General features: G+C 42.6%; 1 protein-coding gene across 21 annotated transcripts in view; it reads left to right on the top strand.

The window, feature by feature from the left end:
• Window positions 1-22,161, top strand: part of PPFIBP1 (PPFIA binding protein 1) — a 93,861-nt gene extending 71,700 nt beyond the window's left edge. For 9 of the 21 annotated variants that reach the window (XM_017829106.1, XM_017829102.1, XM_017829099.1 and 6 more), the window contains 21 exons: window positions 270-331; window positions 998-1,082; window positions 2,349-2,503; window positions 3,405-3,535; window positions 4,237-4,290; window positions 5,219-5,279; window positions 6,150-6,179; window positions 7,886-8,060; window positions 9,687-9,719; window positions 12,107-12,248; window positions 12,497-12,625; window positions 13,271-13,421; window positions 14,612-14,723; window positions 14,867-14,955; window positions 16,458-16,580; window positions 16,949-17,067; window positions 17,218-17,341; window positions 18,131-18,319; window positions 18,840-19,019; window positions 19,365-19,430; window positions 19,553-22,161. In XM_017829106.1, coding sequence (XP_017684595.1) covers window positions 270-331; window positions 998-1,082; window positions 2,349-2,503; window positions 3,405-3,535; window positions 4,237-4,290; window positions 5,219-5,279; window positions 6,150-6,179; window positions 7,886-8,060; window positions 9,687-9,719; window positions 12,107-12,248; window positions 12,497-12,625; window positions 13,271-13,421; window positions 14,612-14,723; window positions 14,867-14,955; window positions 16,458-16,580; window positions 16,949-17,067; window positions 17,218-17,341; window positions 18,131-18,319; window positions 18,840-19,019; window positions 19,365-19,430; window positions 19,553-19,639 — 2,297 coding nt within the window. In that variant the 3' untranslated portion in view covers window positions 19,640-22,161. Of the gene's footprint in view, window positions 1-269; window positions 332-997; window positions 1,083-2,348; window positions 2,504-3,404; window positions 3,536-4,236; window positions 4,291-5,218; window positions 5,280-6,149; window positions 6,180-7,885; window positions 8,061-9,686; window positions 9,720-12,106; window positions 12,249-12,496; window positions 12,626-13,270; window positions 13,422-14,611; window positions 14,724-14,866; window positions 14,956-16,457; window positions 16,581-16,948; window positions 17,068-17,215; window positions 17,342-18,130; window positions 18,320-18,839; window positions 19,020-19,364; window positions 19,431-19,552 lie in introns of all 21 variants that reach the window. The other 12 variants (XM_017829110.1, XM_017829111.1, XM_017829108.1 and 9 more) reach the window with 8 other exon arrangements.
• Window positions 22,162-23,454: the final 1,293 nt, after the last annotated feature.

Below are 23,454 nucleotides of genomic sequence, written 5' to 3'. Positions count from 1 at the left end.
AGTAGTTTTACTCTTGAGTTTTCCATTCTCTTAAATTCCTGAATTTAATAATTTCTTTGATAAAATTGTCAGTGAAGAGGTTTTGAAGAAAAGGGATTTCTTCCATATATTTCCATCTAACCCAGATTTTAAATGGCTTATGCTTTGTCTGTTAATTTGTAAGTTTACTTTCAGATATTACTGAATTGCTTCTAGGGGTTTTTTTGTTTTTCTTATTTCCTCACAGTGTCTGGTTTAAATTGACTTGGAGAACTGTGTTGTGTTTTTAGATATAGAGGTACAGAAAATGAAGAAGGCGGTAGAATCTCTAATGGCAGCAAATGAAGAGAAGGTAGCAAAGTCATTATTTTTTCAGTAATCATTCTTCAGATTGATTTATATCTCTAAGAAAACCTTCATGTATGAGCCTTTCACAATTCAATTAAAAACCAAGCTTCTAAAAATTGATGATTTTTTGTAGTCAGAAGCACAGCAGTGCCTTTAAGGGACTATAACTGAGCATTTATGAGCTCTGTGCATGTATAGAGGGTCCTTACAGAGTCCTTCACTGTTGAGTCATTGAATTCAGTGTGACTACAATTTATACCGCGTTCTGAAAATGTAAAGAGCTCCATAAAAGTGCCATATTGCAGGTTGTGTTCTCGAAAGGGCTTTCTGTGAAGTAGGAATTGTTTTAAGGGATGGTTTTGTGCTTTCATATGCATGTGCATTTTATAGGATGTTTTCTTTTGATCACCAAAGCCCTAAATCCTTTGTACGTGGACAATTTATTATACTCTACCTTTGACTTAACAAGGGAGCTTTCAAGGCCGGGACAATAATCAGGTGGTAGTTTTTGCTAAATACAGGTTTTGATACTACAAAACCTCCCAGCATTCTGAGTCCTGTCCCATCCACACTTCCCACTTCTTTTAGTCTCACAACCAGTTAAATTGAAGAATGTAGTTATTTGTATTTCTGGGGGAGGAAGCACAGTCACAACTTCCCTTTATTTTAGGATCGGAAGATCGAAGAGCTCCGGCAATCTCTGAACAGGTACAAGAAAGTTCAAGACATGGTGATACTGGCTCAAGGTAAAAAAGGTATTGTACAACCAAAAAAAATTAAACTCTGCCCTCATTTAAACTCCAGGTGCATTGTGGTACGGAGCTTAGCTGGGAAACTGAAATGGTACCTGTAATTTATACCATAACATGGTCCATTCCATATGTTCCAAGACTGGTGGAGGTTTCCAGATCCAGCAGCTTCTGATCCCTTGAGGTGATAAGTGTTGAGCTGGTCAAAAGTTTGAGTTTACCTGAGTTTGTTTAGGACAGACATGGGCTTGTGGCTTTTGTTGGCTATGCAGGTGTTGGAGGTGGATCCATCCTCCATCTCCCTCTCCATCCTAGGAGAGGGATGCAGGAGCCCCCAGGGGTTCTTGCAGAGAGTAAGGATTGTCAAAAGCTGAGGAGTGAGGAAGCAAAGTATGTATTTTTGTGGGGCTGAGTGTTGGAGGGGTAGCAATTTTTGAACAGGTACTGTTTTTTCACACCTTCAAACACAGGAGGGTATTAGAACAGGCCTCGAGTCTCTGGGAACTGTGTTTTGGGGTCACTTCACGGAGCGTGAACAGAGATTTCTGGCAGTGAAAACTGGGCAAGAGAGGTTTTGACTGTGAACAAACTTCGGCTTGTGTTTGCTTCAGGTCTTTGGCAACAAGTGTGAGATTTCTGCTAACTTTTTAGGAAGCCTTGGTTGTCTTTAACAACCAATCCAAGGCTTTGGCAGGACCAGGGCAGTTCAGGAGCAGCGTTGGGAGCAGAGGATGCTGGATGGGCTTCAGCATGAACGGAATGAGACACACTGAGTTTGTGGCAGGCTGCAAACACCATGTAGGCTGCTGCTAGCCCACTCTTGAGCAGTGGGCTGCATTTTTCCTATGGGTAAATTAGAGATAACACAGAGACAGCTTAAGTTGCAGGCAGACTTGACCTCCTGGTCTTTTCCTAGTGAATAAGGGAAAAGAAGTATTTAGTATGAAATTCCAGAACATGGAGAGGAAATAACTACTCCAGTTTATTCAGCTTGTTGAAAGCAATCCCACTAAATGCCCTGAGGGCATTTGCTGGAGTTTTTGCTGTTGGTCTATGTTCCTCCCTCTGTTCCAACTCGTCTGTGTTGTGGTGGTTGGATTGGGAAGCTACACTGGCAATGACTTCCCTCCCTCTATTGTGGTCTGTCCTAAGAAAACCCAACAATCAAATCCTTCCATTTTTGACCCATAAATGACTGCACCTTGCGTGGGCATAAGGGTCATCATGTATCCAGAAATAAAGCCAGCGATTTTCCATGTTCTCTCCCTTCAGGCAAGGAAAGTGACGGTGAAGAGTTGAATTCAGGGTCTGTTTCCACGGTTTTACTGGACACACCAAGTCTGACTGACCCAGAGAAAAGCCCATCCCCAACCCCAGTGACAGCATCTCCAATCCACGATGAGTTTAATGTGAATATTCATGAAGAGGTGTCTTTTTTCCTTCCTCATTTAATGCCCTTGGTCCTGGAAAACCTTGTTTGTGCTGATTTCATACTGCAGATGCCAAAACTCAAGTTTCTGAAAAGACTTCTTTTCTGGGTTGCACAGTTTGTAGTAATGTCTCATATCCTTTTGGAGAATGTAGTTTTCTTGTGAAAGCTGCTGAGGAGTTTGAATTAAATTTATTTTTCTTAATCATCAAATGGGATCGGTAGACAGCACATAGCTGTATTTGCCATGAGAATGGGTCTAAACTACTTTTCCTATCAAACATATAGAAATTAGTTTTCATATCAAACACAGCTATTTTAGGAGCTATATTTGGCAGGAACTTGAAGGAAACAAGTAAATAAGCAGGACTTATTTAATATATTCTGTCATATTTATTACATTATTGCATCCATGATAAGTATGTTGTGGTCCAATATCTGATTTTTGCAAACAGATTTTCCAGTAATAAAACTATAGATCTCTTCTCTTAGAAGTCTGAGTCAGAGCAGGGTCTTGACTTACATGAATACACTATGAAGAAAATTAAATTAAATGGAATGTTTAGCAGTTTTTCTGTATTCTCTGAGTGGCTGAGGACAAGTGTAAACCTGAAAAGTGAACTACCCTTCATGGTGTCTGTGGTAGAGACAGATTTAGGAGGCAGCCTTGGGAGACTTGGGAGATTTTTGTCTGTGCTGCAGCTTATCTGTGCAATGATTCGTGTTTTATCTTCAATGCCATCTTTCAAATAGTAAATCACTGTATTACAATAGAAAAAAACCTTTCAAAACCTTATTTCAGACCCTCCTTTTCACAGTTTATCTGTTACTCTTTTTTCATATATGACTCCTTCATTTCAGCTCAGAAGAGTGTAACACATATTCTTCATCCTTTTCAGAACTCCTTACAGATCCACACCAGTATTTTACAGATTTCAATCCCTTCTTTTTCATCAACATCCAAGAGCTCAGAAGCTGATGCAGAGAGGGTGAAAACACAGCCTAGGCCAGATCCTGCAAGTGAAATGAGGTATTATTATGGTTTCCATGCATTTTTCAATTGTAAATCCAATATTCTGGGACGTTTAATGAGGTTAATAATCTGTAAGTGACTGAATTGTCAAGACATTAAATCAGTTAAACAAGGCTGGCATTCATCTGAGTAGCTGTAGCAAAGTAAGCTAATGTTCATGAAGTGCAATGGTTAAATCCTTCTTGGTAAGCAAGGAGTGACCTTCACCTTCCACCAGCATTTCTAATCCTGCACCCTCCTTGCCCTGAGAGGAGATGGAAAAGCACCCCAGACTCACACCTAGACAAAGGCTGTGCTTGTGTTTTTCTACTGGCTCCAAATCCCTGACTTTATATAAAGGAGTATCAAGTACTAAGAACCCAGAGGCAGGAAAATCTTATTGACTTGAAACAATCATCAATCTTAGTGTGAAAAATCAGTGCAAGCCCAAATTGATGTGGGATTTTTCCATTCCAGTCAAGGAAAGCATCCTGTCCAGAAGACCAGCTTGGCTTGGTTTCTGCTGTGCCTCATGCAGCTTATCTTTATCTTGAGCTCACCTTTGTCCTTTATCTTTCACAAGACTTGCCACCCTGAGGGGAATATTTGCCATGTGTTAGTATCATAACAGCTGAAGTGAAAGCACAATTAAAGCAGTCTGAAATTATGGGATTTCTGTCCAGCAAAATATTTTTTCTGTATCTTCTTTGTTTTTACAGTGAAGGAAGATCAGCAGGTTCCTCCCCAGAAACTCATCTGTGTGATAGTCCAGTGTAAGTACCATAATCAAAACTGTTTAGGAGACATATATTTCTATATGATTGTCAACTTGAAAACCCCAACACCCCCCCATATTTTACACACACATGCAAACACGTCAGCTAATTCCAGCAAAGATGGGATTTAGTGATGGCGGGTTTCTGCTCATGTCCTGAGCTTTCTTGATCATTACTTTCCAGTGCTTTGTCTGTGCATAGTTACTTGCTGTTACATCAGTGGTAGACTGTCAGTATACTCTGAAATTTATAGTTTTCCACAGTACACACACATTTGATTTGCTTTTTTCTTTTGATAGTGGGGGAAGGGTGATGAGTGGATTAGAATGGGAAAATAAAAGCCCAATTCTGCTCCCCTTATGTTGGTGTAAATATAGGTAACTTTATAAAATTCAGTGTTTCTCCGAATTTATATGTGGTTATGAGAAAAACTTTAATGGTAATTTTCTTTTCAACCAGACTTGAGCGTTCTAGACTGTAAATCCCACCCGAAATTGTGGGATATCTGGTCCTAAACGGAAAATAGAACCGAAGTTAAAATACTAAAACACTCATACTTGGTTTCTCTAAGGATTAAATTAGTCTAAAGGCAGTTGCTAAAAATACTGTTTTTCATAGCTTTTGTTTGTATCAATTCCTTTGCCTGTGTAACTTCTGCTTGTGCTTCTGAAAATATGATGTTAAATAAGAAGCCAACAAAATCCAAAGGTGGGCATTGTGTCACTGAAGCATCAGCAGCAGTAATTATGGTGTAATTAAATTTTGTGGTCTTTGATTACTGCATTGATTGTCTTATTTCAAAGCATCATTGGTTTTAGTGTATCTCAGCATGTTTACAGTGCTTTCTTTAAAGCTGGTTCCTGTGTCTCAATCTTAGCAAATTTAATTTCAATAACTTAGCTTTGTTTTTATGTCGTTGTCCCAGAACTTCCTCGCTGCAGAAGTCCAGCAGTCTGAGCAGTTTGAGGAAAGAGCCATCCGAAGTGGTAGGTTTGGCCTCCTCCTCCCTCCCATCCCCTTAGGAATAGGAGTGATGTCTCTGTTGTGGCAGTGACCCCATGGATGCTCTGTTGCCACCTTCTGGGAAATCCTGAGTCAGAGCAGAGCTCATCATGTGTTAGCAATGGTCACATACATGTGACATCTTCCAGAAGAAAATAAGTCCCACTACCCCCTCCTACTTGAATAATTTTGGAAGACCATGTAATTAATGCATTATAAAATCCAGTCTGGGCTGACTATGTTTTAGGTGGTCAGGAACAAAAATATTGAGCCATTATATGTCTAGCGATAGCTTCAGTTTAGGTTTCTCTAAGTGACCAAAAGCAGCAAACCTCCAGCAATGCCATCAAATCAGGGTGATTCATGTGCTCTTTTGTGACAGCCTGGACTCCTAGAGAGAGAAGCTCCTGAATTCCCTGACACCTCCTGTGTCTGACAGCATAGGAGGGGTGTTGACAGGAATGAAAATGTAACCAGGATTTTATGATGAGAGCTGGAGTTTATGGGTTGGAGGTTTTTGGTTCTTTGCTTGGACAGCCGAGGAGTAGAGGATGTGGATGTTTCTACCTTGTCTGATTCCTCTTTGGGTCCTCTCAGACTTAACATTCTGCATATCCCTAATTATGTGCACAGCTAATCCTTCACAAAGTAAACCAAAGCAACTTCCATGTCAGCTCACTGACCTCAAAGAAAGCAAGGATTAATCTGTGTGAAATACAGCTCCAAAGAGATTTATTTTGGGGGAAAAAATGTGCAGGGAAGGGTATTTCATTTCAGAATTTAACTCATAATGAATTGAATGCTGGCTGTAAGCCATGGCATTTTAAATGTCTGTCTTAATCTTTCCCAAACAGGACAGAGACCCTGCCCAGAAGCCAACAGAGGTAACGAGTGTGTGTGTCTGTACATGGAGGAACAGGGGCAGTGAGTGGGTGGTGAAAGACTCCGTGATGTGAAATGACCACACACAGTTCCAGAGGGGGAATATGCTGCAGAAAAGATAGTGTGGAGTCTCTGAGTGTCATCATCACCTCAGTGTCAGTGCTTAATGTCTCACCCTTGCCTCCTCACACATGGATTATCTTCCAGTCTGTTTGAGGTTAAGGTTGCCCTCCAAGCTAATGTTTCCCCCACATATTCTACCACTAGATAATTAGCAAAGCTAACCATTAAGTATTTTACTGACTCTGTAATTACCTTTGATTAGTGTATCTTTAAAACCCTTTGGATTTCCCAGTTGTTTCTGTGAGTAGGAAACTATGTTTCTGAAAAGACTGTCATTGCAGAACAGTTACCCCTTATGGCCACAGCCTGCATTTGTTACCTATAGGAAGACCTGAGCAAGGATGACAGACCTCAGATATCACTTCTGGGGTGAATGCTGCATTGATTCAGCAAAAGCCAAAGGATTGTATTTGGATTGTGAATGGGTTTTCTTCCTTCTTCTTTTTTAAAGCAACTGAAACAGCCAGCAAAGTTAAACTACTGCTTTAAATTGGTTAACTGGAGTGTCTGCTGTCTCTCCTGGCATTTATTCTCCATGCTTGATACATAATTTCCTCTCAGTTTTGGCAGGAGACATCATCAATTCATCCATTAATTCAGCAATTGGAGAGCAGTGATGGAAAGAGCTCTGACACTTGGCAGAGAACTGATATACCACAAGTGTCTTGCCTCTCTGCTTCCCACTGCCCCTGCAGCTCCCAAAGGGGGAGGCAGAAATCCTGGAGAGCTGGAAAAGTTCAAAGCCTTCCAGGACTGTATTTTACCTTTTCTATACCTTTGAGCCAAGCTTGCAGAAAGTGAGGAACATCTTAAAGAAGACAGGTTACTCTTAGCAGGTAGTTATAGTAATCCTGGGTCCTGAACATGTGGCATGGTTAAACTCCAACTGAAAACAAAGTACCAGGCAGCTGCTCCTCACTTCCCTCTCCCTGCCCTCTCTGCCCTGGTGGGATGGGGAGGAGAATCAGGAGAAAAAAAGGAAAATTCATGGGTTGAGATAAGAACAGTTTAATAATTGAAACAAAGTAAAGTAATATAATAATAACAGTAATAAAAGGGAGAGAAAGAGAGAGAGAGACAAATGATGCACAATGCTGTTGTTCATCTCCTGAGCTACGATAGGCTCCCCTTCCAAGTAACTCCCCCAATTTATATACTGGGCATGGTGTTCCATGGCATGGAATGTCCCTTTGGCCAGCTTGACCATGGATATCCCTTTGGCCATGCTCCCTCACAGTTTCTTGTGCATTTCCTCAGTGGCAGAGCCTGGAAAACTGAAAATTCCTTGACTCAGGGTAACCCCTGCTCAGCAACAACCAAAACATCCATGTGTTACCAACACTGTTCTCATCTTGAATCCAAAACACAGCTACTAGGAAAAAATGAGCTCTATCCCAGCTGAAACCAGGACGACGTATTCAAATGAAGATCTTGTTTATGTTTTTCTTTGCGGATTTTACATTTTTTTCTTGTAGTAACACATGAGAGGGACTTCCCAGGTTTTCTGTCAGTGGTCACTGTGCAGTCCCTCTCAAAAGGCCTTTTGCAATTCCCTTATATTAAATCTTTATTTCCCTAACTTAAGCAGGTTAAATCTCCTATGGAAGGTCATAGTTTTGCAACCCTGCCCCCGAAGTCTCCCTCTCATGGTGGCACAGCAGACGAGGACAGTTTTGGTACCCGCAAGGCCAGATCCTCCTTCGGCCGAGGCTTTTTCAAGATAAAGAACAACAAGAGGACTGCAAGTGCCCCCAATCTGGGTAGGTACCATGCATCTGCATGCAGACCCTGTGCATTTTGAAGGGCCTTAACAACACCTGTAGCTTTCTTAAAAAGCAGGAAGGCCAGCCTTAGTCTCACTGTGACTTTGTGGCATTTTTCTCAGTAGGATGTTTAGGAAGTATCAAACAACAAGAAAACAAAGCACTGATGTGATGAAGTGTTTGATCTGGTTCAACTTCTGCTGTGATGTTTCCCCTGGGACCTTGCAGGGGGTTGCTGCTGTTTTGAAATACTGGCTGTCTGGCAGTAGTTCACACAGGGGATTTATGGGCTTTTTTCTCCCCTAGCTCCATCCTCCGTTTATCTTTCATAAGATATTTCATATGTGCAGAAATGGAGCAGCAACACTTAGTCTTCCCCTTTGTTTTTTTTGTATTTAAGCAGCTTTGCAAAAGGGATGGTGACAACAGGAACAGGATTGGCAAGTCATTCAAGTTTAGGTAGATTTTTGAGCTATAATGGAGGAGAGTTGTTTTGGTGTTGTTATTTGGTGACATTTGCATATGACAAAGAAATAAAATGTTCTGCTTAATGCAGAAGCTGTTGTTGCCATCACCTGAAATCCTTACATTTACTGCTCTGCTGTAGCAGTCCTTCCTTTAACACTGCTGATGCTTTTGAGAATGCACGCAGGATCACTCTTGAGGAGAAAAGACAATGCAGAAAGAATCTGCCTTGCATAATATATCTCCTAAGGAGTCTTTCTGCTGTGCCTTTTGCAACCGGACTTGTCTATCTTTTATTGGCCTTTTTAGCCACCAACGCGCTTGTAACAAACGTGGGTAGAGCCCCTTCCAAATCTTCGTTCACGAAGCCCAGCCATGATGTAGCAGTCCTTCCACTGTTGTGATGAAAGCATCCATGAGTCTTGGCATTCAATCTACTGCCAGTCACCTAAAGTTTTAGTTTCTCTCTTGCACCAAATTTAGGGATTTAGCTCTCTCTTTCAGAAACCTGAAGGGGGATAGCTTCTGCTTTGTTGAACAGAAGTGTCTCCTGTTCTTACTTATCCCAAGACAATTTTAGACTTTTGTTCAAAGCAAGTAACATACCCACACATTGATCATACATTGCCCATATTTTCCTGTGACACACAGCCTGGGAACTTGCTAGCTCCCGGTCTGTTCTGAGGGGTAGACTCTTTGCTTTGGTTTATTTAATGTGTGCTTTTGTGAGATCACCTGTTTCATCCTGGAATCAATGTGTAAAGGCTGTCGTAAAGGATTGGAAGATGGGTCATGTAAATCAGGGCCCTGTGAATTTGCATAAGTTATTTATGTTATCCAGGTCTCAGTGCTTTCATGAGCTGCTGTCCAGATATTTGCCACTGCACAGGAGTCACACTCAGCCCTGAGTGTGTCCTGAAGCAGGTGACCTCACTGCACCGAAGTGACTGCACAGAGCTCTGCTCCATTTCCTTTCTGTGCAAGGGGATTAGCAGTGGATTGGTGAATTAGCAGTGAATTCGGCATTCATGTGGCGCCTGTGTCTCATGTACCTCCCTCCCTTTGTCTCGTATTTTGTTGACTTGTTCTGAACTGTGTTTTCCGTTGTCCCTCTGCGTGTTCCCTCCTGTTGTGTGTGCCTTGTTTGGATCTCTGAAGATCGCAGTCGAAGTGCAAGTGCACCTACCTTAGGTACGGTAATCCTGCATGTCTTGCCTCTACCAGCCCTGGGCTGTGGCTGCTGCTAATGGCTGGTTATGGCCACACACTCCTCAAACACCAACTACACACAAGAGCTCTGCACCCAGACTTCTTCCCATCACTAAAAGGAGTTTTTGCGTAACATCTGCCCTCTGCTAAAAGTCAGCTGTGCCATTTCTCAGTGGCTGCTACTAATGAGAGAGATTGCGGGTTAATTTGCCATGACTTTGAGCCCAAAGTTACCCACAGACCCAGGGAGCAGCTGAGAATCGGTGGTGTTTAAATGCCAGAGGCACCTTGGTGCTCCCATCTGTCCTGGATCCACTGGAAGAGTTTAAAGAATGAGGAAGTAGGGAATGTGGGAATGGCCTGAAACTGTGTCAGGGGAGGTTCAGGTTGGATCTCAGGAAAAGGTTCTTCCCCCAGGGGATGACTGGGCACTGAACAGGCTCCCCAGGGCAGTGGGCACAGCACCAAGGCTGACAGAGCTCAAGGAGTGTTTGGACGACGCTCTCAGGCACAGGGTGGGATTGTTGGGGCTGATCTTTGCAAGGCCAGGAGTTGGACTTAATGATCCTTGTGGGTCTCTTCCAACTCAGCATATTCTATCATTCTGTGATATTTCCCAGGCATTCATTTAGGGGAATTCCAGGGGGAAGGGTGAGTAGTTCCTCTTCTAAGGTGTAGTTATATTTATTATATAATAAAAAGCGAGAAATAATTGGGTCAGATGGTGAAGGAGCCATTCACAGAATGAGTAAAAACCAGTCTTGTAATGTGAGCCTTTCCTGAGTGGTTCTGGGTGGTGAGCCCTGCAGGGCCCTACCTTAGCCAGCAGAGCTGTGTTGGTTGGGGTGGTGGTGCAGCCATGCAGGGTGTCCCTCAGTGACAAAGGGACCAAGTGATCTGAGCCCTCTCAGTTTCCCACGTGTGACCCCTTATGTGTCAGCTGTTCCAAGATACAGTGTCAGTGCACCAGAGGGAGCCAGGAATGAGGAGCAAACATTGCAATACCCGCAAATCTCTGCTACTAATGCACCCGACCTTGTCCTGGTATTCTCTCTCCAGAATGCTGTTTAAATGTGTTTTTTTCCTAAACTAGCACTTCATCTTACACAAGTAAAGCAAAAACCACGAATGCCACAGCCTGATTCCATGTTAGTGCTGTCTCCCACTGGCAGGATCCTTGTGTTCCATAGTGGTCAAACTGAAGTGCCTGGAAAGAATCTTTTATTTGACCTTGTTGCTTCACTGCAAGGTTTGACATCTGAAGCATCGGTGGAAAATGGGACATGTTCAAATGTATTCTGGCTGAATCATCTAAACTTTGCCCAGCAGAAGGACCCACTGGCAGAGCCTAAATGTTTTTGCTGGTCGTGCTCTGCCTTGATTCATTGTTTGCTTCCCTTCTGGAAGTCTGAGAGTCCATTTCAAAAACCACTGATGGTCATTTAATGGTCATTTAATTACACAGCCATGTTAAAAGATGGTAGAAGTGATTACAGGCCTGACTGTCAGCCTACTGCAGACTGCCTTGCCACAGCTGCTTCATCTGAACAAGCTCGTGCTGGCACACCTCTGCTTGTGTAGCCTAGTAGATATTGCAGTTCTTTTAGTTTTCTTTTTAAATGCTCTTAAAATTGTTTTTTTCTCTGTTAGTTTAGCTTTTGTGACGACTTTCCCTTTGGGGACAGGAGCCCTCAGGTTTGTTGTTGTAGAAAGCAGCTACAGATCAAAGATTTAATGGTTTTATAGTGGGTGATAATGTGTGGGGTCTCTAATCAGAGGTGCTTTGTGCATCACTCAGAAGATCTGGTTCAGACAGAGCCTAAACTCCCTGATGTTCCTCTGCAGAGGAACAAAATATTCCACAGTTTGCAGCAGTGAGGGGAAAAGGGCCTTTCCCCCAGAGCAGGAGTTTTATTGCTGGAGTTTCTTTGCCATGGGAATGAAATACTGCAGGTTATTGGGAAAGATGTCTGCAGGGAAATTATTTGGTTTTCTGTGCTGTGGAGAATCCTGGTTTGGTTCCCTGCCATGGCACTGAATTGTTTCTGGGCATCCATGTGCCTTGGCTCTGTCTGTGAAAGGACTGTAGGAGCACTCCCTGAGGAAGAGTAAACTTGGGATTTAATTGACTGATTGATTAAGGAGGTATTTTTTGCCCACCTGGTACAGAGCATTGCCCTGTAACGTTACCAGCCAGGCCCACAAAGGAGGATACATGTTGTTTCTCCTAAATTTTCCCATCCCTCTTTGCCCCATTTTCTTAATATGGTGGCTCTCAATAATTTTAGCAGGAGTCATTCCCAAGTTCAGGAGTGTGTCTGTACAGTCCCGCACAAGTGGGTCTTGACAGAGATGTTGTTTTCTAACAGCTGAGACGGAGAAGGGATCTGCAGATCACTTGGATCTGGCTGGCTTGCCCCCCCACCCAAAGGAAGCAGATGGTCTACAGATGACACCACCTTCTCCAGATTCCAGGAAAAAGGCCAGGGGGATCAAAAAGTTATTTGGAAAGTAAGTAAAAGATGAGAGATGACCATTCTCCAGAGCTGGGGTTTGCTGGGAACACATCTTCCCTTCAACATGTGGCTCCATCATTTACTGTCCCAAGAGCAGGAGCCTGTGTAGCATTTTAGAGAAGTAATAGCAGGTCGAGGGCAGGTGGAAGAAGAGCTACAAGCCCTGTAAGAGATCTTGCCTACATTGATTGCAGTTGCCTTGTCCTTAGCCAAATGTGAACATGCTTACCTCCTTTAAACCAGGCTTAGGAGAAGTCAGTCTACCACCTTCAACCCCGACGACATGTCCGAGACTGAGTTCAAACGAGGAGGGACGAGAGCGACGGCGGGGCCACGGCTGGGCTGGTCTCGAGACCTGGGACAGTCCCACAAGTAAGACAAGTGGTGCCAAGTGTGCTGGGGCTTGATTTCCCAGCTCAAAGGAGAAGCTCAGTGCCAAACATTCCCTCTCCTGGCTCTCCTTTGAGAGGTGACCTTTGTGGGGTTTGAGGTTGGGTGGGTGGTGGGGTCGTTCTGCTGAGCTGCAGGAGTGCAGCTTCTTTGTTCTGATTATATTTTCCATTTTACACAGAGGAAGGAGCATTTGCTACACACAAGTTGATCAGCCTCTTTGCCTTTAATTGTTACAGAATTGTTTGTCTGTTTTCATTGAACCAGGATGTGAGCCCTCACATGGCAGTGACAGATACTCCTCCAGTACCTTTCCTGCTGCACTTCCAGGGATTAAAGGCTAAAGTGAAGCATTATGGTCTCTCTTTGGTGTTTTAGCCATGCTAAGCAGCAGAGGCGGTTGGTTTTGGTAGTATTTATTGTGATAGTAGCAGCAGATCAGCAGCAATTAGCACTTCATGGTGCTGATGATTCTGAAGGAAACACATCACAAGCCTGCCACGATGCATGTTCCCCCCCAGAGATTGTCCTAGCTCCCACAAAATATGAATTAGACTTAGATTTTGGCTTTCTTGGAGATTTGAGGCACAGGATTTATTAGTCTTTTTTTTGGTGAATCTTCCACAGTGAGCTGGACATGCCGTTCGCAAAGTGGACAAAAGAGCAGGTTTGCAACTGGCTCCAGGACCAAGGGCTTGGCTCCTACATAAATAATGGCAGGCAGTGGATACTGTCTGGGCAAACACTCCTGCAAGCTTCTCAGCAGGATCTGGAAAAGGTGAGAAACACTAGAAGCAATCCTTTCAGTTAAAGGTACAAAAAAATTGCTGTTTCTCTGCGTGTAAATCAGGTGCACCTAGTAAAAAATGTAAACAAGGTGAGTTTTCAAAATAACTGTCATGTGCAGTGATGCCAAATCCATTTCTTTCTGGTTGAAGTTTTGTAGAAATTTAATGCTCTGGAATGAAGGTAATAATTACAAATATGTTATTTAACTTCATGAAGGTGGATGTATCAATTGACTATGGCACTTTCTAAAAACAGGTATGTGAGAGTGCCTCATTATCATATGGATTTGTAGCCCTGATTCATGGTACAGTTGTTTTATGCCTGTGTAAGAAAGGTGTAAAAAGTTTATGGTTTGTTCTGATTGAATTTCTGCCCATTTTATACAAAGAGAATGAGGATTTGTTACACACAGGTTGATCAGTTGATGTCTCTAATTGTTACAGAATTCTTTGTCTTTTTTTCTAAAATGAGGAACAAAATAAAAAGGTCGATTCATTTTATACTTCTAATCCACAGTATTCACTACAGTTTGAATTTCCACCTCTTAAAAAATCACTCTCCTCATGAAATAGTAAGCCTGTTTACTCAGTTAGGTAGTTACACTACAACTGGAATAAGAAAAGTGTGATGTGAACATAATGAGTTGTAATAGTGTTATCATAGGTAACATTAACCAGCAAGCACTAGTGAAAGTGTGTATGGGATTAAAGAGATCCTGGAATGTCTGCACTTGCAGCTAAACTGGGAAAGGTGTTATGCCTTTGGAAGCTTTAATGAATTTCAGTAGTGCCTGGGACCTTCATGTGCTCTTAACTAAATAATTCCTTTAACCTTACCTGCCTAAATGGGAAGGTATTTTTCTGAATGCTAACATGGGTTATATTGTGGGATTTTTTTTAACCTGTTATCAGAATACTGTGGCTGACATTTTCATACAATTTGGAATCCATCACTTCTTGAAATTAATTTATGATTAATTAACCCACCACACCACCAGGCCTTTTCCTAGTGCTGAACATGTGCTAAAATGATGCTGATATTAATCAAATAAAAAACACACCTGCCAGGTCAACAGCAAGTGCTGTGTACAGTGTGACTCTCTGGAAGCCTTTGGAATTCAGTAGAAGGAGAAATAATACAGTATTGTCTCTAGATTTGCTGCTTTCCTTCCTCTCACAGGAGCTTGGGATAAAGCACCCATTGCATCGGAAGAAGCTCCAGCTTGCTCTGCAGGCACTGGGATCTGAAGAGGAAAACAACCATGGCAAACTGGATTACCACTGGGTTACCAGTAAGATTTTATTCCATGCTGAAGCAATGTCTTTAGATGGGGATTCCTAATCATGGCTAACTTGGGGCTCAGAAGGTGAGAAACACCAACTGGTGCAGGTAACTTGGCTCCCACACTGACAGCAGTGTTTGTCTCTGCCTCAGGGTGGCTTGATGACATTGGCCTCCCCCAGTACAAGACCCAGTTTGATGAAGGGAAGATGGACGGCCGAATGCTCCATTACATGAGTGTGGTGAGTAAATGGCTTCTTTTTTTTTCCCTGACATCCTTTCCATGTTCTTAGTTTGTCCCCACTGAAGACCAGGTGAATGGTTCATTAATCAGGACTTCCAACTTTCTGGGTGATGGCTGGGAGGAGGCTGAGGGAGGTCAGAGGGTATGCCAGAATTCCCTATTTGTCCATGTGCTTCATTGCAGTGTTTAAAGGGCCCCTTCAAACTGTAGTGGGAGTCCTGTGTTAAGCTAATGCTAATAGCTGTAACCTATAGAAAACAGTTACTACTACTCACCTGCAAGTATCTCCTGTATTCTTTCCAACTTTAGAGATAGTGTCTTCACACAATCTTCAGGTGGAAGAGCAAACTTTCTAAGCAAGAACTCAGATTTATGCATGAGAAATGGGCAATTTTGCTCTTAACAGTTGTGCTCAGGCAGGGTTTGCACACAAAAGTGTGCAGATGCTGTGGTTACTGTTCATATTGTTATTAATAGAAGTAGGTGGAGTTTTTTTTCTTCAGTGAGCAAGCATTCTATCTGCTTACTTATTCATGTGGATGCTTAGGTGAAGAAAACCCAAGCAATTTCCTTTGAAGAAAATTGCAGTTTGAAGAACCAACTTGTTTGAAAACAGGCTACACTTAATAGCTTTTGCATTTCAAAGTGAGATTCCAGCTCCCCACTCAGACCATTTCAGTCAAATGTTAAATACTCACTGCTTTAATGATGGGATTTAGTGCTTATTTTCTTTAGTTTTTTGAGTTCAGACATTAATATAAAAGTAGGAGGCAAATTGTTTCTTCTGCTTAATTCTTGGAAATGTGATGCCCACAGGCTCCATTGAGCTTGATCTTGTATTGGAAGACTTTACTACCAGTGTTAAGTGGGTGAGGATTGACTGCAGATAAGCTACAGCATGGGCTGTATAACGTAACGGAATTAGTATTATTCAAGAGTCTTTTTTGTATTGAAAAAGGAGAAAAAGTAATAGGTGGACAGAGGAAGGACATGTAGCAGGAGCTTTGTTTTTTAAATGGATATTCTTCCTATCACTGCCCTTTAATTGTAGATATTTTTAGACAGAGTTTAACCATCAAACTATGACAACAGATTCACTGTAAACAACCACCTAAATATGCAAATTATGAAACTAATACTTGTTAAGATTTTATAAAGTTACCCTGCCCCAAAATTAATAACAGTAGCTGGAAAGCTGTCCTAGCTCTAATGCAGTCCCTGAGGATGTGTCATCTCATCCTGTCCCCTCCTTGTTGCTCCAGGTTTCCTGTACTAAGCCCTGTGCCCCGTGTGAAGAGCATCACCCAGGAGGTCATACGGTGCAACACGGGGAGCTTTTGTTTTGGGACAGATGGTTTGCTGCTAATCACCTGTCTCACATATTAAAATTTTACCTCTGATGTGTCAGATGTGCCCTTTTCAGCTAGTCTCCTCCAGTCAGATGCTGGTTCCATGAATAAGCACATTTATGTTTATTAACTCCTCCTTCCTCTTTGACAGGATGACCTGCTGTCCTTGAAGGTTGTCAGTGTCCTCCACCACCTCAGCATCAAAAGAGCCATCCAGGTGTTGAGAATAAACAACTTTGAGCCCAACTGCCTGCGCAGGAGGCCATCGGATGAGGTACTGTTTTACCCTGAAACTGTGGAGGGAAATCCTTTAGGATTTTATCCCTAATGTTTCTGATTGTTCCTGCTCTGCTTTCTCCTCCTTCCTATTTCATTCTGTTTCATTTTCAGTTCCCTTTTTCTCATGTTGCCTTTCCAGCCTCATGCTCTGACATCACTTTCTTTCCTCCACCTGCCCTGACCCCAGACTCGTGTCCCCCTTGCCAAGTCTCCTGCTTCTCTTCCAAGCCAACAGCTGGGCTGTTTTGGCCCAGCGGCTGATGTGCTGTCTGGAACATAAATCATCTTGAACTCAGTGCACTGCTGCTATGAGTCTTGTGTAACTTTGGCAAATTGATGGCAGTGTCAAAATTTTCTGTGTAGGAGGAGCTTGGCCCTGTTACCAGATGGGAGACTGCTACCAGTTTGTTTTGGAAGCAGCAAAGGCTGGATAGGGCAATGGATGACGAAACAACCCAGACTCTTGGATTTAGATTCACAATGTGTATCTGCCAGAACAGCACAGCAACTTGTGGAACCAGTTGCTGAAGCTTAAAACATCCCCATCCCCACCTTAGAATTGCTGCAAGGTGGCAATCTAAAAAGTTGAGTTGGGATGTCTCCTAACCTGCCCGTTCCTCCTGTACACAGAGCAATGTCACCCCTTCCGAGGTCACCCAGTGGACCAACCACCGTGTGATGGAGTGGTTGCGCTCCGTGGATCTGGCAGAGTACGCACCCAACCTGCGGGGCAGTGGTGTGCACGGAGGACTCATGGTAAGCTTTTGGGATGGCTTGTTCCTTATTATTTAAAAAAGAAAAAGTGGTTGAGAATCACCAAAAGTTCTGACACTGCGTTCACTGCACACGTCTCATCTTCTTGTTCTACTTCATAAGTAGCAACATTTATTCCTCTATGGTTTAAAGGATGTGAATGTCTGTGGCACAATTAGTGTAGTTTGGTAATCTGTATTCCCCTCACAATTTAATTCTGGTATGGCATTCTCCACCTCCTGTCCTCTGATCCTGCACACTGGTGGTAAACAGCCACTGTCTGCCTTCCCAGACCTGGATATGGTTTTCTTTTAGGAGGGAAGCTTGTCACTTCTGTAAAATTTGAGATTTCAGTGTCACACCAGGATTGTTTTTAATTGCTCTGGCATCAGATACTCCAGACAAGAGATTTATAATTACAGAAGTTTGTTATGGTGATTAAGAGTTAATACCCTGCTCCAAACATTTTGTCTATTTTCCATGATTCCTCTGGCTACCTTGTCCAGAGTTAAAGAGGATGGCGGGCAAACATTCTGTGGCAGCTTCACGCATTACTTCAGTTAAGGGTGAATTTATCTGTTCCTTTCTGCTAGTTTGTTTCTATTTGTGAAGGAAAGCCTGGAGGTAGCATTTTGGGAATCCTTTCTCTAGTTAACTCTCTTTTCTCTCTCTTCATTGTACACTTTCTCTAAAATACAAAAACTCCCAAAGTAGGGAATGACCAAGCTGATGTCCTTGAGACTTCATCAGATAGTTGCTGTCTTCAGCTCAACTCTGTGGTTTGATTCATAGGTTTTGGAACCTCGTTTCAATGTAGAAACCATGGCACAGCTGCTGAACATCCCCCCGAACAAGACGCTGCTGAGGCGGCACTTGGCGACTCATTTCAACCTCCTCATCGGGCAGGAGGCCCAGCAGCAGAAACGAGAGGCCATGGAGTCCCCAGACTATGTCCTCTTGACAGCAACTGCCAAAGTAAAGGTTGGTCACTAGTTCTGGGCCATGTGTGAGGTTCCAGGATCTCCAGTGTGCTGGTTTTGGAGGGCACTTCAGTAAGGTCTGAGAAAAGGGGCTGGTTCCTAAGGAAAGAAGGATGAGAGAAGGACCTGGCAGATTTGGGTTTGACACTTGTGTCTGCCATGAACACACCACACCTCAGCCTCTCCTGTGCACAGATGAGAGGTAGCACTCGTGTTGTCCTTCTGTCTGTCCTGTAAGGTGTTTGGAGGGAGATTGTCTCCTACTGTTTATAGGCTCATGGTCTAATGTAGTGGAATTTTGACCTCATTTTAGATCCTTTAAATGGTGTTTTCTTAACAGTGGTACAATAAGAGAACACACATTGTCCTTTCTGCCATGAATTACAGCTGTTTGGAAGATCTGTTTAGGAGACAAGTGGGGTTTTGGCCCTTCATCATTGAAACATCAGTGCAAGAGTAGGAGATCTGTTAATTATTAGCTGATTCTCTAACTTCGTGTCAAATTTCTCTTCACTTTTAAGCCAAAGAAACTTACCTTCAGCAATTTTGGGAGCCTGAGAAAGAAGAAGCAAGATGATGGGGAAGAGTATGTGTGTCCCATGGAGCTGGGGCGGGCATCTGGGAGTGGATCAAAGAAGGGCTTTAAGCCTGGCTTGGATATCCGAGTATATGACGATGATGATTTGGACAGGCTGGAGCAGGTAAGCCAGTTCTGGCAGTTTGGAGTCCCTGCTGTGGCAGGACAAGGGGGAATGGCTTCGAACTGAAAGAGAGGAGGTTTAGATTGGATATTAGGGAGAAATTCTTTATTGTGAGGGTGGAAAGGCCCTGGCACAGGTTGCCCAGAGAAGCTGCCCCATCCCTGGAATTGTTCAAGGCCAGGTTGAATGGGGCTCTGAGCAACCTGGGATAGTGGAAGGTGTCCCTGCCTGTGGCAGGGGGTTGGAACTGGATGGTCTTTAAGGTCCCTTCCAATGCAAACCATTCTATGACTATGATGCAGCTAATTTATTATTGATTCATTGTTCATTCTCTGGTTTTTATAGATGGAAGATTCAGAAGGGACGGTGAGGCAAATAGGAGCGTTTTCTGAAGGCATCAACAACTTGACAGTAAGGCTTAAAAGTGGTGTCTAGGGGTCTGTGGAGTAAGATCTGTTTCTCTAAGATAGATATAAACCCCTTGGCAGACATAAATAGGGTCAACCTTCACTGTTCTCTCGTTTCCTTTCCAGCACATGTTGAAAGAAGATGAAATGTTTAAAGACTTTGCGACCCGCTCTCCCAGCACCAGTGTAACAGATGAAGACTCCAATGTTTGATGGTAACCACCAGGCACCGGCAAAGGCTCACTTTCCTGTGTGCAGGAGCATCATCATTTGATGTGATGGGCAGCAGATAATGTACATTACAATTGCTCTTGCTTGTGTTTGTTCGAAGGAACATTGTGGGGTGGAGAATTTTAAAGAGAAAAGGAGATTTAAAAAAAAAAAGGTGCCTACTCTAAAGTTGCCATAAAAGCCACCCAGACACTGGTGAATGGTAATCATTTTAACTCTATTTAATGTACAAACTGGTGATATGTTTCAGAGTGTTGCATTTAAATTTATGTGGTATGATAGTGCTCTTTTTTGCTTATTCATGGTCTCAGATAATCCTTTATACTGTTTGAAAGTAACAGAAGGTGTTAGGTAAAATACTGAGTCTGTAGATATCGTGCATCAGCTTTCTTTAGGCTCTCAGCTGAAAAACAGAAGTTACTGCTCCTTTTCAAGTGCTTTTGTTTGGCACAGATACCAGTTCTGCCCTTCCTACCGTATCCAATGTAGGATTTTAGTCATCTGTGCCCTGCATAAGCTGCCCAGTAGCTCTTGACTGTTGCTCTTATTTTTATACTGTTTTATAAAAAAAAAAAAAAGAAAAAAGAAGTATATGAAGTACATATAAAAGCAAAAATTTAAATTTTGTTGTGAGACAGAGTGATGGAAAGTTGAAGGTGTGTGGGGAAAGGGGAGAAGGTTGTAAAAAAATTATGCCAGTTTGCAGACCAGCTGGTTACTGGAAAAGGCAGGCTGACCTTTGGAACTGTTTGCTTTCGTTGCTTTTTACTAAGTGCACAGTCTAATGATCTTCCATTTCAGATGAAACAATTCTAAAGCACGTTTTTTCTAGCAGTGACCTGCATGAAAACTGCACATTTTAAAATGTCTTCTCTCTTGATCCCAGCAGCAGTAGTTAGAACATTCAACAAGGTTGTTAACACTTCTGTGACTTAAAAAATTCCAGTGAAGTTGAGAGTACTCCCTGCATATGGAAGGGATGTTTCTGTGCTATAACTAACGTGAAGATGGTGTAGTTGCAAAAAAAAATAAAGTTATATAGAGAAATGTATAGGAAATATATTATTTCATATTATTAAACCTAAGGTGGGAATTTTCCTCCAAAATTCAAATATCAAACATGTTCCTCATCATTAAAGCACAGCTCCGCTGCTTTTGAGGATAATCAGGTTTTAAAGTTCCGAACTAGCCAGTGGAAATCTCATGTCAGACTTTGGGTATCGTGAGCAAACAAAAAGAAAACCCAAGTAACTTTTTATTACAGTGGTTCTTTGTATGGTGTTGAACGTTGCATGTATTGTGGCACAATGGCATGAAGCTGCTTTGCTTTGTAAAGGGGAAAAAAAAAAAGTCCAGCTGGAAATGTTCCTTGCAGTGGTGTGTTGCTTTTCCAAGCATTTGTCACTCGTTTTGTTGCTCTCTGTGCTGGAAGTGAGACTGTTCCTGGTGTGGAGCAAGGGATTTTAGGTTTGTGCTGACTGTGAGGATGTTCATAAAACAAAGCTGGGAAAGGAAGAAAGGTTCTTTCTGGGGCTTCCAGGGAACTCCCATCAGATGCTGGGGTAGATCAGAGACATATTCTGGCATTATATTCTTGTGACCTGATGACCTGGATCTTTGAAGGATGTGCAGGGGAGGTGATTGTTGATGTTCCAGGATGAAAAATTTTGATTATTGATGTATCAAGATGAAAAATCTGATGTGGACAGGTTGCGCTATACATAATGTACACTGCCATTTTTGGTAACTGGAGCCAGGCAAACAATCCATAAAGTCTCCATAAAATACTTTTTGCTGCTTACCCTTTATCTACAAACAGATCACAACTGATGCTTTAGTCAACATTCCTGACTGATTCCTGTGCACGAATAATTTGCTGTTATTTCTTCCTCTGCAGTCTTGGGGGTGTTTGAGCTGTTTTATTTGGGCAGAAATACCACACTGTGTAACATGCAGATGGTTGGGATGTGGATTCAGGCCTCACTTCCTGTGAATGCTCTGCAAAATTGTTATTATTTACATGGAAGTTGAGCATAAAACCCTGTGGAAGCACTGGGAGAATGTGGCGCAGGCTTCCAGCCAAAATTCCTCCAAATTGCTGGCTGGTGAACAGCACTGGATATCCATAGGGGGGAAAAAAGGGGGCCTCGTGACACAATACTGTGTGTGGAACTAGGCACAAGTATACTCTCCAACGTCTCTTCAGTCCAGTGTTATCAGTGACTGCAGGGATGGTTTATTTAAGTCCAGTGTAAGCAGAATTCTGCTCCAAACAACCCTTTCCTGCACTTGCCAACCGTCAGCCAGGTCATCCCCTTGGAGCTGCCTATCATCTGAACCTGGGTTGTTTTATGGGGTGGGAATATGAGAGCAAGTGATAAAGTCAGGAAGTTTTCGTGTGTGCGCCCTTGATACCGTCAGGGTGTTTTCATTTGTTTGAAAAGGGCAACATAACTGCTGTGTATTGCCATGTGAAATCCAATAAAATCTGTGGCAAATGCCAAGTGTTTCTGAAAGCTGGTTCCCTTTTTCCCCTTTAAATTTTCCTAGGAAGCTTGTTTTGTTCTATTTAAAAACTGACGGAGGGAAAAGGGGCAAAATCACACATTTTTTGTTGACTCATTAGTTTGTTAGTAATGCCTGTAGAAGAGCTCAGCTAACAGCTAAGAAATCAACTATCCCAAGATGTTTTAGTTACTTCTGGGATCCAGATTTAAACCATCTTAGGTTGTTTGGTATGGTGTGATGAGAAGGGCTTCACCATTGCTCAGTGTCCTCTGGCCCTTCTTGCTGTAAAAAAAGTGTCTCTGTGGTTCCAGGTGTTGCTCCCCTCAGCAGTCAGGAGCTCTGGCTGCTTTGCTAACAAGAGCTGAGCTTCTCCAAACTCCATTTTGTTGCTGTGGTGCAGGTATAAATGATGGTCAGTTGCTTTGCTCAGTGGAGCCTGGATAATGGGCCGGAAAATGCAGAACCCTGGTCTCATGACCATCACTGCCGTGGTTTTGTTCATCAGTTCAGTGTTTCAGTGGGAACACTGAGTATAAATAAACACTTTGAAACTTAGAGTATAATAAGCTTCTATCTGTTTGTTTGCAGGGTAGAGGGAAAGACAGATATTTTTCAGTTAAGAGCCTATGAAGATTAAACCCAACTTTTTTCTGTTAGCTTAAAGTACATATTACACTTAGGAATGGAGAACTAATCCAGAAAAACTCTTCTGATTCCCATCCAAAAGGTGGATGGGAATCTCCTAAAGCCTGCATCCTGGCTTTAGGAGAGAAGTTGCATTTGCCCTACCTGAATGCTTTTTATACCTTGCACTGCTTTGTTGTTATGACTGTTCAGTGCAGATTTTATGCTTCACCTCAGCACTTTGGGGTTTTCATTTGCAGCAAGAGCTTTTTATTTGTAGCTGTATTTGATACTTGTGCATGGGGGTGCATTGACTGACTGAGCTTCCTTGAGATAATCCAGTTACAGGCAGCAACAGCAGGAGCTTCTCAGTTGGGCCAGAAGTCCAGCTGAGTCTGTGTACATTGCCATGGGACTACTGACAGGAGCAGCAGGTAATCCTGGGATACAGGCAACATCCCATCAAAAATGATCACATAATTTCAAGTACCCTGTAGCATTCTTCAGGGTTGGATGCATCCCCTTCTCTGGGTGCTTAAAAGAAAAAGGTTGTTTCATCTCAAGGAAACACCCAGTAGTGCCAATAAAGTGGCTTCTCTGTAATAGTCCTAGAAAGGAGATCAAAGGAGATAAGATCAGACTGGAAGGAGAAAACATCAGCCAGA

Source organism: Lepidothrix coronata, unplaced genomic scaffold (assembly GCF_001604755.1).
Source record: "Lepidothrix coronata isolate B3197 unplaced genomic scaffold, Lepidothrix_coronata-1.0 Scaffold158, whole genome shotgun sequence".
Classification (NCBI taxonomy): Eukaryota; Metazoa; Chordata; class Aves; order Passeriformes; family Pipridae; genus Lepidothrix; species Lepidothrix coronata.
This window is presented reverse-complemented; position numbering and strand designations above follow the sequence as displayed.